We start from the raw sequence: 14,420 nt of genomic DNA on the forward strand, positions 1-14,420 counted from the left end.
TTTCGGGTCTGTTTGACCAGACACTGGTTTCGATTGGGAGATGGTTTTATATACATTTCTAATATTTAAAATAAGAGTGAAAGCTACGCAGAGAAATGTTTTGTTTATCAATTCAAGGCGTTTTCAATTGGTTTGAAATTGTGCCGAGTCAATATGACCCAGAACATAGTGTTTTACAGTTACAAAAAACTCTCCCATGGACGACTTTTCTATTGATGGAGCCAGGCGCCACCTAGTGTCAGTTAATGCACACTGCAGCTATCATTATAATTATTTCAATTGTATTTTATTATTGCCCTATTGGAATCTATCATAAACAAGCGCATTCTGTTGTATTGGAAGAGTGGCATCACATGCATTGATTTCAATGCAAAAAAAGTGACTTAACACATTTTAAATTCATTACTATTATGATGTATGTTTTGCATACTTGTAAGAAACGCGTGTTGCAACCCCTCCTTCAAACCCAAAGAAAGTCAGACAACACCCTGAATAATATTCCTCCAAAATAAAGATTTATTCCACATGTACCAGAAACATTTAATTCGCACCAGTGCAGAGCTTCACATTTCAAACTCACAGAGAGCATCTGTGACAGAAACAGACTGTGCAGTGCCATCAGCAAAAAAAATAGGACAATTCAAATAAAGACATTGAAAACATGATGCTTGCCAAACATGACAGGTTTTTTTTTTCCGGTTTGCTTTGTGCAAGAAAAAGAACCTGCACATCAGCAGAGCGAAGCTGCGAACACCGAGCTCCGTTACACAGAAAAGAGAATCAAACATTCGAATTGGCTGCTGAACCTTCCCAGACTGGAAGCACATTCTCCAAGCCGGAGCATCTCAAAATGGTCAAACGTTTTATTTTATTTTTTCTATACCAGTGACCGTTCTGCTTTTATTGTGAAAATGTGCTGTTGGGAACTGTCCGATCCCAGCAGGAGTATCCGTGTGCACTGATGGGAGCCTGGGACGCAAAACGATAGAATCAAGGAATGGAAGAGTCTTGTTGCAACAACGCAGAGCTGCACAAGCACTTTCACTGGTATGAAACACACGTGGCACATGAGCCAATACAAACATGCTGAATTCAGCCCATCTTAAAGCACAGACATTGGAATAAGAATCTCTCTGAATTGCTGCAAATGGGAGACCAGGGGACATTTAAAACAAGAACACTAAAATAAAATATTGTAATTTGAAGCCACTAATTGTTACATTATTTCATGTGGCTGGCATGGGATATAAAAAAATAAAATAAAAAGTTTTTCTAACAAGCTGGAGGGAATAGGACTGTTTCTTAAGTCAACACGATGCAACGAAAGAAGGATGTAGGCTGGACCATTGCAAGAAAAACACACAGCAAAACAAGAGAGATATGAATGCTTCAGAGTGAAGGTGTGAAACGGAGCTCTGAGAACGGAACTCTGAGAATGGCTGTGAAAACAGGAGGAGGAGGAGGAGGGGGAGGAGGAGGAGGAAGAGGTCATTCTTCCTTAACATTTCTATAAAAAGATGGTGCTCTAAGGTCTAGGTGCAAAAAAATAGATTCACTAGATGCCACGAAATAGTCATAAGTGGCCACACAGCTTACGTGTTACGTACAAACAGCCACCATCACACCCACTTTGGCCAGTGATTATTTTATATACCTGAGTGGCCACATGACCACCAAGCGCAGAGCCTCCCTCGTGTACCCCCACCCACCGTGGCGTGGTACACTGGGAAAGCCTACTGCACACCTCAAAGAGACTGAACCACGATACAAACACCACCACTATCAAATGCAATTACTAACCACCATCACATGCTTTCTTTGAACATTTATAATTGTTTTGTCCAGTAAAAACCAATAAAGACATCATCATTATCATCCTAATAAAAAAACATCAGTTTCACATTTGCACACTAACCGTGAAGACTGACCAGCAAGGCTATCCATTGCAAAACACTGACACACACACACACAGGACAACTCATACAGTCATACATACAAGCACATGTTTTATAGGACTAACTTCGGCAAATCAAAACATTCTGAATAGCTTTAATATTCACATTGTAAACGATACATTTGGAAACCACAGATTATGGAAAAAACACTTCAAAATGCTTTTATATACACACACACATATATATATATACACACATGTTTAAAACAATGATAATAAATGTCCTTTGAGATTGTTCAGAACTGCAGATGGGTTTATTATTTTTTTGTGAAGGAGGGACTTCTTGCAGCCCTAGTGGTTACAAAGTTAAAGAAAAAACACAGACGATTGTGTTCCTTCATATTTACTAACGAGGGACATTCTGCAGACAAAGTCCACTCCCGTTACAAACTAAACAATAAAACGCATCCAGTTTCTGTAGGGATGGGAACATCACTTCTGCACGTCTTGCTCGTTAATGTTTATGCAGGAAACCGAAGGTTTTAGTCATGTATTTGTGAGTGGGAAACACACCCATGTTAGCCGAGTGGTGGTTCGCCCCTAAACTTGGCACATTGACCAAGGACTCACAGGGAGCAGTCCATTGGTTTACCTGGGGGCTGACAGGTTATTTGGCATTTCACAGCAGAAAAGATGAGCCAGACCCCAGGGAAACAGTGTATTGTAGAGCAACAGGTCAGATCAATGTACAGCATGTGCTTCACCTTTCTAAAGGGATTTCACATGAAGAATCCTCGTAAGCAGAATGCAAATAATCCCACAGTATAAAAATTGTGCATTAATAATAATAATAATAATACTAATAATAATAATAATTTGATGCAAGACCAGAAATCAGCTTGCATGCCTACTTGATATGCACATTGTTTCAACGGTTTGATTTCTTATTTTTGCACAGATCGGCTCAAGTCTCCAGTACAGTTATTGAATTCTTGTGCGTTCATCCAGTCCCTCAGGAACCCTCTTATTTAATAAAAGGGCCAAGGAAGATAGCCTTGTTTTAAACTCGAACCACTCTGGGCATCTCAGCAGAAGCAAAAGAATCTTATTATGAATATTTTTCCAGTTAAAAAAAAAAAAAAAAAAAAAGAGAGATTTGCCTTTGTTTTTAACATTGCAGTAAAGTGTATAGAAAAAATATATCAAATCAAAGCTATGCAAATACTGTATGTACAGCCTATAAAAAAAATGCAGCAAAAAACAAGACGAGGCAATACCCCACTGCACCTCAAATTAAAAACTCATTTTCGCTTGAAGCCTGGTGCACCTTTAACAAAGACTATAGGCAGCACTGATGTAAATAAAGTTCAAACTAAAATAAAATGCATCTTAAATTGTTGCATGAGCCCCGACCCCCTTCGTTTGACAAGGATGGGGGAGAGGCTTTCAAGGCAGACTGTGGTATTCAAGTAATGACCAGGTTCACGTCTGAACAGAAAACCCTATTTAAGAAGACACCACTACCAGCGCCAGCCAGCAGGTAGCGCTGTGTCAGACTTCCAAGTCTTCATTGCATTGCAGCGAGGCCTGCCCACACTACAGCACTAAAAGTAGATTGCTGACCCCTGCAGGCGCTATGAAGCACTGCGCGGGAGTCACAAGCGTTCTGATTGGTTCATCTGCCCTGCTGTTTTTTTGCACATGCTCTGCAATGGTCTAGCCAGCAATTTGAACTTCAAAAAGGTAAGCGTTGCAAAACATCTGTATAAACAAAGTAAAATTTACAGATTAAAAATGCAAAGCACTAGGAATCCTTGCAAAAAAAAATGTCGAGCAGATGAACCTGTAATAACCTGACGCGAGGAGCCCAGCCCAGGGCTCTGATGTTAATTGTGCCTCGCTGGTGCTCTCAGACCATGTGTGTTTGAAGAGGGCAAAGCTTCTGGAGGTGCTTCTTTAATAAAGAGGGGTTCAAGGTTGTTTGACAGTTTAACAAAATGTTTGCATTACAATAATAAAAATAACAGTAATAAAAAAAAATGTCACAACCAAAAAAGTACAGGATACAAAAGAAAGAAAAAAAAACAACTTTACAAGGTTACATTTTCTCCGAGAACCTAAGAACCACAAAATGACAATATTTATACACGCGCACACACAATATATACACATAGTATATACACACACAAAAAAAAAAAAACCAAGCATGTAAAGTGCAGTGTCTGAGAGCTTCCTGCAGGTGGCGCCCCGCTCACATGGTGTTGTACAGGAAGCTGGCAGTCCGTTTCTTCTCGTTGTTCTTCCTCACTCTGCGCAGCGGATGAGTCCTGCCATGCTGCTGCCGGGGCACCAAGGGGAGAATGCCCTCCGCAGTGCCGGCCTGGCACAGCCGGGAGGGGCTGCTTTCAGAGTCCTGGGTCTCCCCGCAGGTTTTGGCGTACTGAGCGTCGGGGAATTCCACAGGTCGGCTTAGTGCTACGCTCCCCTCGGTCCTCAGCTGCTCCATCATGCATGGTGTGGGCTCGCCCTGCTGGCTGGGCTGAGAGGACACTCGCAGTTTCTTGAAAGGGTCCTCTGGGGTTCCTCTGCGCCACCCGCGGTCCCAGGAGACAGAGGTGACCTTCCACACCGCTGCCAGCCCAGCGCCCCTCTCGCTCAGGTCGTCCGCAGAGAGCTCCAGGCAGCCCAGCTTGGCCAGGGAGGCAGAGCGCTTCATGAGGGAGGGGGTAGTGAGGCCAGCCTGCCTGATCAGGGCCTCGATCTCCCGGGCACGCTGCCTCACCGCGCCTGGGGGCAGCTCCGCCACGCTGACGCTGCTGCTGGAGCTGTGGGGCAGACTGGCACAGGCCCCCAGGAGAACCCCAGAGGAGGAGCGGGGCGAGGTGGAATTGCCCAGGAAGGCTTGCAGTTCACGCACAGTCTCTTGGATCTTGTTCAGCTCCTCTGTACTCTGCTGGAGGTTGGGATAGCCTCCGAGCTGCAGCGCCCCCATCAGGCTGTCTGTATCACTGCTCTGCACCGTCGCCCCCTCCAGCCGCACAAAGGACTGGGAGCTCCCAGGGTTAGGGAAGGGAGGGAGTCTTGAGAGGCAAGGGGAACTGTCCTCTGTGTTTTGGGTATCTGGGGTCTGGGAGGGAAGATGGCAGGCACAGGGACCCACACTCTGCCCCACTTGAGGGAGAGTCTGGTGGAAGACAAAGCCCTTACTTTGTTCCTCCTCATCCTCCTTCTTTTCCCCCACACTGCTCTCTTCCAATGGGTGTCCCGTCTCCTCCAGAGAAGCTGCCTGGTTGCACTGCCCTGCCTGGGTGTTCCACGTGGCCGGGCTCGTGGGGCGAGGGGTCGGGATGGGAACGAGCTCCGTAATTTTAACAATCCTGATCCTGGGAGTGGAAAGCAGGTCCGGGAGCAGAGTGCCAGTGCTGGGGGTCTCCGAAACGGGGGAACCCTCGTTGTCCCCTGCAGGCTCCGCGGGCTCACCCACAGAAGTCTTGCAGCGCACCCCACCCTGCAGGCCAGGGGCTTCAGAGGAGCCTTCAGTCTGGATCGCTGGCTGATTCTCCTGTGGAGCCGGTTCACAGTCCCCGGGTTCATAAGGAGGCCCCGAGATCTCAATGGAGGGGGGCTCATCATGGCGGGAGTTCTTCTGAGTCAGCAGGGTCAGGTCCTGCTCATGACGCAGCCTCTGCTCCAGCTCCTTGGTGACCCGCTTCACTGACCCGGTCTTGGGAACAGAACCCTCCCGGGCTGCTTCCCCTGGCCAGGGCAGGTTCTCTGTTTCAGGGTCTCTCTGCAGACTCGTCCCCAGTATCTGACCCTCCTCCTCCTCCTCTCCTCTGGGGGGTTTTGCAGACTCCCCCGGCAGGTCGTGGATGGTGTTCCTCTTGAGGGGGGCTGGGGCTGGGGTCGGAGCGGCAGGGTCAGTCCTGCACTGCGCACAGCCCTGGTTGATGGACTCCAGCTCCGTCACTATGTCTTTCACCGAAATCCCGTTCTCGGACTGTGACCTGGCGAGGGGGCTGCTCACATCTGCAGGCTGCTCCTGCAAAAGGGAGCAAAAAAAACACATGAATACAAGAAACCAAGGAATTGGTGTCTCGACAAGATTCATCATCTGTGATAATAGCCGTCATACGCCAAGGAAATTGAAAACACTTTAGCTAAATCCTCAGCTAAATTAACAAAAGCAAGACAGAGGGCTTGTGTCGTTCATGCACAGCTATGAAGATACAGCCAACAGAGCCAGCTGAGCTCTGCCGTGGTACGAACAACGCCTCACGAGAGACAAGTTTAACCAAATGTAGTACTCCGTTGTAGTATTTCTGCCTGCCAGCAGGTGCCAGTGTTGTGTTGAAAAAAAAAAAAAAAAAAAAAGGCAACTGCTAACCTCTGAAAACATCAGGCTATGAAAACCAACGCCCAACAGTGCAGAAGTACTTTTGATGTCTTTAAAAGCATGTTGGCTGCGAGGCTTACCTTCACTGGCTCCTCAGCTGGGACGGCAGCGCATTCCTCTGCGGACAGCAGCTCCTGACTAGGACCCCTGGATGAAGAGGAGGAAGACGAGGAGGGGTGAGGCGTCCTCCCAGCTGCCTGCTCCTCCGTGCGGGACTGAGAGAGGGAGCGCGCCCGCCCGTCCTGCGAGAGCTCCAGGAACTTCTCACGCGCGCTGAAGAAGTCGATGCTGTCCGTGCTGAGGCTTGAGAGGGCAGGGGACGGGGAGGGGGAGGGGGAGGGAGACTCCCCGGGATTATTATTGTTATTTGGATGCTGCGCGGTCTCCAGGCAGCCTGTCTCCTGCTCCAGGGGGTCCAAACTCACTGGATCAGTCGCCCCGCTTAGGGAAGACGCAGGGCTCTGCTCTGCCCCGAGAGCATCCTCCTCCGAATCGGCAAGCGCTGTCTCTTTGAGTTCAATCAGCACTGGGGGACAGTCCAGGAGCGGGGAGTCAGGTCCAGGCTCCTCACCTCCGCAGGGTCCCAACACACTCTCCGAGGCCGGCTCTCCAGCGCTCGGGTCTGGGCAGGGCTGGAACTCGAGCTGCAGACCCTCCTCCTCCTCCTCCTCCTCCTCCTCATCGTCCTCTTCCTCTTCCTCCAGCTCGTCCTCCTCCTCCTCCGGCTCTGTGGTGAGCACCTGCAGCACGGCCATGCCCAGGAATTGCCCCAGGGGGGAATTGTTGTTGTCCGAGTCCTTCCTGGTGAAGTTCAGGTTGAGGGGGGGCTTAGAGGAGGAGTCAGGCTCGTGGTGGCCCGAGAGGTCGCTCTCCGAGTGGGAACGCCACAGCTTGTTGTGTCTCTGTTTGCTGGAGACAAAGAGAAGGCGAGGGAGAAAACAAGTCAATCAAAAAGCACATAGAACAGGGATGAGTTTGCCACGTGCACGATTCTGCGGCTAATAGTTTGTGTGCCACTAAATGCATAGGATGAAATGTTCAGCTACTGGTTAACTGGAGTCCTGGGACTAGAACAGTCCACCTGGTAACTTGCAGTGTGCCAGCACTTTATCTCCATCCCTGCTTCTCAGTCATGCCTGTACAATACCTGGCCAGCAGGATGCCCTGGTACTCCTCCAGCTGCCTCATGAAGGAGGGGTTGGGGTTGGTGACGGTGCGGCGGTCCTTCACGAAGCTGTGCGCGCGCTCCAGGTTCCAGCCGTACTCCTTCATGGCGTAGGCAATGACCGTGGAGGCAGAGCGGCTCACTCCCATCTTGCAGTGCACCAGGCACTTGGAGCCAGCCTTCCTGCGGGGCGCAGAGGGGACAATTAATGAGAGAGGGAGACAGGCAGGCACACAGGGCGGAGAGGGGAGGAGAGACAGAACATGACAGACAGGAGAAAAGGACTCACACACAGGTAGAGAAGAAACAGGAAATGTCTAGGGTATTATTGTAGGGGCAATTATTTTACACAAACTTTACCAAAAAAAAAAGTTTATTTACAAAATATAAACTGTCATAACATAAATAGCTGGGTGCGTTTACAGTTATTTCTTGGCTATGTTATGGAAACGATTAAAACCCAACTACCACTTGTTGATAAAACACACCCCTTTGTCCCTCTGTAAACTGCCTGGTCAACTCATCAGCTCTCAACACTAGTCCTCAACTTTCCACCTGCTGCGTATCAGCTCCCTACATCTTCAGACCGACTCGCGGTCCTCTATTACTCTCTTCAGCAGCGGAGACGTGAACACGCAGTTCGAGTGGAGCACAGCGATGTCTTACTTCGCCTTGGAGATGAATTTGAAGGTGTCGTTCCAGTACGCCAGCAGGTCTGTAGCCTCCTCATCGTAGACGCGGATGTTGTGATACTCAAACACTCCCGGGAAGAAATTATCGATCTCCCGAGTCACGTTCAGGATGTAGCGAATCCTGATCAAAGAGAAGCAGAGAGACTTGGTGAGTCCTGTTTTGAGTGTGAAGAGCCAGACTCAATCTTCATTAGCTGGTGGTACTGAGAATTTGATGGTATTACTATACGGACTCAATTAACACGTCACCATTAGGGTTGATTGTGTCACCGGTAGCCTATAGTCTAAAGTAAAAAGAAAGTGCGCTAGGTATTCATTTTATTTTACTACAGTATGAGGCTACTGTATAGATGTATATTTGTACATGTAACGTGTACAGGGAACACACCACACTAATGTTATTGCACTGCAATGATTTCTACGTTTAAAAATGTGTGTGTGTGGGATTGTTTTTTTAAACCGGACACCTCGTTACTTCAGACACCCTGTGTCTGTCTCGAGGGACTCCTGTAGGGTTATTGGAGTGTTTCTATGCACTGGGCTGTGCTGGTCGAAGCCTCAGTGGCTGCACTGCTGCTCAGGAACGATGCGCAGCACTTCACTTACCCTCGGTTCTGCAGGTCCTCTAGGTTGGAGGCGTTCCACTCGGAGCCCTGCGCACACAGATTGAACACTGTTAGGTGACACAGTGAGACTCCTTTCACTCTGAAAGCTACACAGGTCTCTGCAACACTTAATTGAAGCTGCAGTGTGTCGTACATATGAGCTTTTAATTTCGTACAGCGCTCTGGGATGCCGTGGTGTGAAGGGCGCTATATAAAAAGATTCATTTGTATCGGACCACACTGCAGTAACTTGAACCCGGGTTTACACTACAGTCTTCAAACAGTGAAACGGGAGTTTTCTTTGCAAATTTCTACTTTTGGCATTACTACCCAAACTTCGCCCAAAAAGAGGAATAAATCTTCTATTAAAATCTCTCTGGAAGGGCGAGGGTGTGTGCGAGGATGATGATGATGATGATGATACAATAGCATGCGAGCCGCAGCAGCAGCAGGATTAGGGTTCCCCCATGCTGGAAACCCTGAAATAAAGACAGCAGCAGCAGCAGTTGAGGTTACAGCTGTCTAGCCAGCCTCGAGGCTACCCTATGAGGGACTGAGCTCTGTTAGCAGGACAGCCACTTCTTACTTCTTGGCAAGTCCTGACAGTACAGTAGCTATCTTTTACTTTGCAGATTCTTCCAGCGTGGTTTAAATCAAAACTTACTTTCTAATACAAAGATACGAGCTGAGTGATTTTACCAAAAGAGACAAACAGGCAGATCACACTGCGCAGTCTGGTACTTATTTAATTACAACCAGATTTGCATATCAACCCCCTACTGAAATCTGATACAATAAAAACAAACACCCCTTCATGTATGAAAGTGTGAAACGCCGCTCAGGGCTGATAAGGCAACAGGAAAGGTGGGGAGGAAGTGGCATCACTCACCAGAAAGACGTGTTCAAATATCTCCGTGGGGCTGTCCATCTGCCCCAGGATCACGATCATCTCGTTGTCAATGTACTCCTTGAATTCCCGCAGGTTACACACCATCTGCATCTCCAGCTCTGTCCGGATCTGAGGGGAGAGAGGGAGAAGGATATTTAAAAAAAAAAAAAAAAAAAAAAAAAAAAAAAAAATTTGCTGTCTCAAACTCATTCAAGCACCCGTCCAGCTTGTTTTCAAACTCCACTCTGGCTCGCTTGGAGGTCCTGGGTGTTCACGACTCAAGGTTTTACTCAAAATGCGCACCAAAGAGCATGCACAAGGTGGTTCTACGCACTTTCCACGCGCTCCAGAGCTCCTACCGAGCGATCGGGTAATCCTGGAGGCAAGAAAATAATAAAAAAGCACCCTGCATAGCGGCACCAAGTGCCGGATAATCGCCGGCTGATCCACCCCCCTCCGCCCCGCTGAACAGCAGCAGCACTGACCTCCTTTGACGTGATGTTCTCCAGGTCTTTCTGCATCATGATCTCTCGCAGTTTGGTTTTGATGAGCCTCTCTGTACGCTCCCTCTCCGTGGGGCTGGAAAGGTAGAAGGCATAAAACGTTTGTGCAATTTTAAAAAAGGTCACCGGTCAGCCAGTCTGATCACTGATCCAACCAGCGAGAGAAAAGTTTCACCCAAGTATGATGGAAGCGATTCTGAAGCAACCAGTCAGCAACAGATATAGCAAGTGACCGACTGCACAGATTAAATGCACCCAGTTTATTTGACTAATTTTCCCTGTGTCCCACTTCAGCCAGTGAATTATAGTCCTGGAGAACAGACACATACCTAACCAGGGCTCCAAAGTGCTGGGTCACGCACCCACCCACCCACCTAACCTCACCTCACCTGCCTATAACAGTGAATGACAGAATGGAAGCCACTTCCTTATACCCAGCTCAGTGAGATGAACATTACAATGAGGGAGCTCTGTCACTTTCTGGGTTTATGACTCTACCTTAATGGGTTGATTTCAGAGCTGCAGCTGTTTATCTCTCCATTATTCCAAGCAGGGCAAACACACTAATGCCTATTAATTAATCTTCCCCATCACACAGGAGCAGGGTGTCGGGTTACATGACCTTCTCTTTTGAACGGCAGCATTGGAATTGTATTTGCCAGGAAGCAATTGCAAACAAGCAAAACCCATAGCTTACCCAAAACCATGGACTAAAAATAAACCTTGCCCATTCAAATTAAGAGGGAAAAAAAAAACCCACAACAAAGCAAAGACAACACACCCCTAACCTGTGTCTCTGTTTTGAGTAAACACTTTGTCATATTTCTACAATGGGGTTTCATTCCCCTACCATTATTATAGCCTTTACAAATCAAATAAGCAAGTTGCTCACAAGTAGTTGCAAGCTTTCATACAAACACCACAGTATTGTGCACTGGACGTTTGCACACAAAAGGGTGGGATTATACGTCATGCCTCAGTCTGCCTGCCGGCTCTCACCCTCTCCTCTCACTCTGCCCTGCTGCACCTTTCCTGGAAAGGTATTAGCAGAATGACTCCTTATAAGGGGACTGGGATAACGGGGCTGCATGCCAGCACATGGATGCAATGCCTGATGTCTTATCTCGGGCAGTAAAAATAGTTCCCTCACTCAGCACTGGGGAGGCCTTTCCCACGCACTCCAATGCCCTGGCAAAGGCACCAGCCTCTTTATAATGTATACCTGCACAACATGGCATGGGGCTGGGGTAAGAGAGCGAGGGAAGGAGTCTCCGTCTCCACTGGTCAAGCTTGCTTTAGGCCATGTCATCAACTGTACTGCAGGGATGGGAATAAGACTCCCATTGCATAGCAGGGACTCCCATTCCAGGTTTTACTACCAGCCCCGGTCTACAGGAAACAAGCTCAGGTGTCTTATTGAATTTGTAGTGAAACCAGGAACGGATCAGACTGCTATGCAATGGGGGGGGGGGGGGGGGTCTTATTTCCATCCCTGTACTGCAAAGGGAGGAAGGTTTGCAAGCAGAAATGATGTTGGAGCCCTAAATCTGACTGCTTGGCATGCTTAGGAAGTTGTGTAAAATGCAGACTCACACGTCAGTGAAGAGCACAGGGGAGTCGGCGCGGTGGGACTGCACGTCCTGCATGGCGTTCCACTCGTTGATGCACACCTGGTCCGAGCTCACCCGGCTCTCGTAGTAGCTGATCCAGGTGAGGAAGAGGCTGCCGGGGTAGTAGTTGTGGCAGCGAGCCACTTCGCACGCCTTGTGCAAGCTCTGGAGCGAAGACCTGCATGCGAGAAGCAAAGGACGCTTACTTACACTCAACCCCTCAAAAAAGAGGCCGCCCCAAATCACAAGCTGCAAAAGTTCAACATAACAGAACACCCCTAGAGCCATCACATGCATGAGCAGCAATATGAAGCTATCCAGCCAAACACATAATTGCTACTCTGCAAAGTAGTCTGGGGCACCAGGAAAGGAATGCTTGCATGGAGAAAAACTACCTAGAGCACCTTTATGAACAAGCTAATTTTAGTATTCTTTTTTTTATTGCAACAGGGAGTTTATTTCCATGTGAACGGGGATATCAGCTTTAATAGGCATTGATTTATATGGGTAGCAAGGGCCAAGGTCCACAAGCTCTTTAGTTGTAGTTGTATTACAGTTGGCTGGTAAAGATAACGTATCTGTTTTCACAATGTCTTCCTCTCTCAATTCACCTCACTGCACACCTGAAAACTGCAGGGTTGCAAAATGATGGCACGCTGCCAAAGGCTGCCAGTAATACAGTGCTGACATTATTTTCGTCATCATCTACATGACAGCTGAGCACTTTCATACTCCCCCGAATTGAGGAACTTGAACAAATACAACAGAACTCAAAGAGTCTGGTAATGTAAGCTTGTCTATTAAAAACCGTGTCGCTCCAACGCAAGACCCCAAAGGGGGTGGGGACTTCCACGAATCTCACTTCTACTACAGTAACTCTGTCCTTTCATAAAGGGGGGCAGCAACAACCAGCCCATTGTACTGTACAAAGGTGCAGTTTGAACTTCTCCAGCATTTGCACGGTCACAGCTAAGCAACCCAGCCAGATTCAAATGCACTACGAGCAAGACTGCAGTAGAAAGCAACAGATCTGTTGCATGCAGTTTCGAGTCATTGGGTTTGAGCTGTTTGTGGAACAGTTTTAAAATGCTCAATTAAATAAAGAAGCCTCTGCTGTTGTTCAGGGGCTCATACTCACCACATGGCCTGGACCGACACCGGCTTGAAGACATGAACTCTGTTCACGGTGGAGACGCTGAAGCCCCTGCGAGGAGACGAGACAGACACGCGTCACACACTGCAGCCCATTCAATCCACATCTATCGACACTGCTGTTTTAATAGCGGAGAAACAAGACAAACTACATCCTTCACCCCCTGCTCCCTGACCTGCTCGCAGTCCCCAGTGCTGCTCCACACCCCCGCCCCAGCGCTACCCCAGGCTGCCCCTCTGGTACTGTGAAGGGGGCTGTTGGGTTCCCTTACCCGTCTCCGTCCAGGTGGATGAGAGTGTCGCTCCACAGCGGCAGAACCAGACCCAGAGTGCAGGAGCTGCTGGAGAGAGAGAAAGAGAGAAAGAAAGAAAGAAAGAGAATTTACTAAAACATTAACATTATCCAAAGCAACAAATCTAAGAGCATTGTAACTTTTATAGTTTCGAATCTGTAAACAGACCAGTATTTTCATTCACTCATTAGACTTCTGTTAGTCACAGAATAGTGTAGCAGCAGGAAGCTGAATGGACCATCGATTATAGATTTCATTTATCAAAATAAGAGCAACCCACAGCTTGGAGGATAATTGGTGGCAAATGTACCATTCTTAAGCAATTCAAAGAAGTATTAAGCATTCTTATCCCCAGGTGGAGGGTAGTGTGATCTCCACTCAACCATGTATTTTGAAATTTTAATGCATATCAGCCAAAACACAAAAGATGTCCACTGCATGCGAATGTAGTGTAAAATTACTGTTTAGAAGATAAATGCAGTAAACTGGCAGGATCTGCTCCAACACTGCTAAGCACTACTGATACCGGACTGGAAATCTTTTAAAGCATTCGGGGAGGGCTGGCTGCTCAGACAGGGGTCTCAGTTGATCCATGGCTCTCAGTTACTTAACATTCGGCACGGATTGCCGGATTACATGGATAGTGAGCTGCAGCTGCTTGACAGAGCCCTTTCTATTAACTGTGGAAGAATAGCACATGAAAGCTGAAACATCATGCTGCATTTCCACCAGGCACCACGTTCTGTCTTTTCCTGCAGAAAATCACAAAACCTCTCCCCTAGAAAGACTCAGCCTTTTGATACGATTGAGAAAAAAAATAAAATACAACACAAAACGGGATTTTGTAGCTGCTGCTGTTGCCTGATCTTGTAAAAAAGAAGTCACCCCTCAAGATATTTCCTAGTTAAATATTCTATTAAATATTTAAATAAAACCAAATCAAAAAGACCATACACGGCTCGCGGCAGCTACGGCAAAACCCTGTCTGTGTCGTCTTCCCCCTGAATAAGCCGTCCCTCCCCTATCTGGACACCTCGGCTGCACCCTTCAGCGTTTCACAGTGTAGCTGCCGGCTTGCAAGGGCACGGACTCAGCCAGTTTATACAGAAATGTCCCTTCAAACAAGGGCCCATTCCAGCTGCACCCCGTGTGCGAGTCTGTCGGTGTGAATCTCTGTGTGAACGGCTGTCAGTGGGTACATGTCATGAAAGCTCAGTGTTT

The 14,420-nt window shown here is 47.7% G+C and overlaps 1 protein-coding gene across 4 annotated transcripts in view; it reads right to left on the reverse strand.

The window, feature by feature from the left end:
- Window positions 1-493: 493 nt before the first annotated feature.
- LOC117429565 (protein phosphatase Slingshot homolog 2-like) overlaps window positions 494-14,420 on the reverse strand; it is a 36,304-nt gene continuing 22,377 nt past the window's right edge. For 2 of the 4 annotated variants that reach the window (XM_059000727.1, XM_034903070.2), the window contains 10 exons: window positions 13,179-13,244; window positions 12,893-12,958; window positions 11,738-11,932; window positions 10,127-10,220; window positions 9,642-9,770; window positions 8,754-8,800; window positions 8,122-8,268; window positions 7,438-7,638; window positions 6,371-7,199; window positions 494-5,936 (listed from right to left, as the gene is read on the reverse strand). In XM_059000727.1, the coding sequence (XP_058856710.1) occupies window positions 4,146-5,936; window positions 6,371-7,199; window positions 7,438-7,638; window positions 8,122-8,268; window positions 8,754-8,800; window positions 9,642-9,770; window positions 10,127-10,220; window positions 11,738-11,932; window positions 12,893-12,958; window positions 13,179-13,244 (3,565 nt within the window). In that variant the 3' untranslated portion in view covers window positions 494-4,145. Of the gene's footprint in view, window positions 5,937-6,370; window positions 7,200-7,437; window positions 7,639-8,121; window positions 8,269-8,753; window positions 8,801-9,641; window positions 9,771-10,126; window positions 10,221-11,737; window positions 11,933-12,892; window positions 12,959-13,178; window positions 13,248-14,420 lie in introns of all 4 variants that reach the window. The other 2 variants (XM_059000726.1, XM_034903069.2) reach the window with 1 other exon arrangement.

This window comes from Acipenser ruthenus, chromosome 26, assembly GCF_902713425.1.
Source record: "Acipenser ruthenus chromosome 26, fAciRut3.2 maternal haplotype, whole genome shotgun sequence".
Taxonomy (NCBI): Eukaryota; Metazoa; Chordata; class Actinopteri; order Acipenseriformes; family Acipenseridae; genus Acipenser; species Acipenser ruthenus.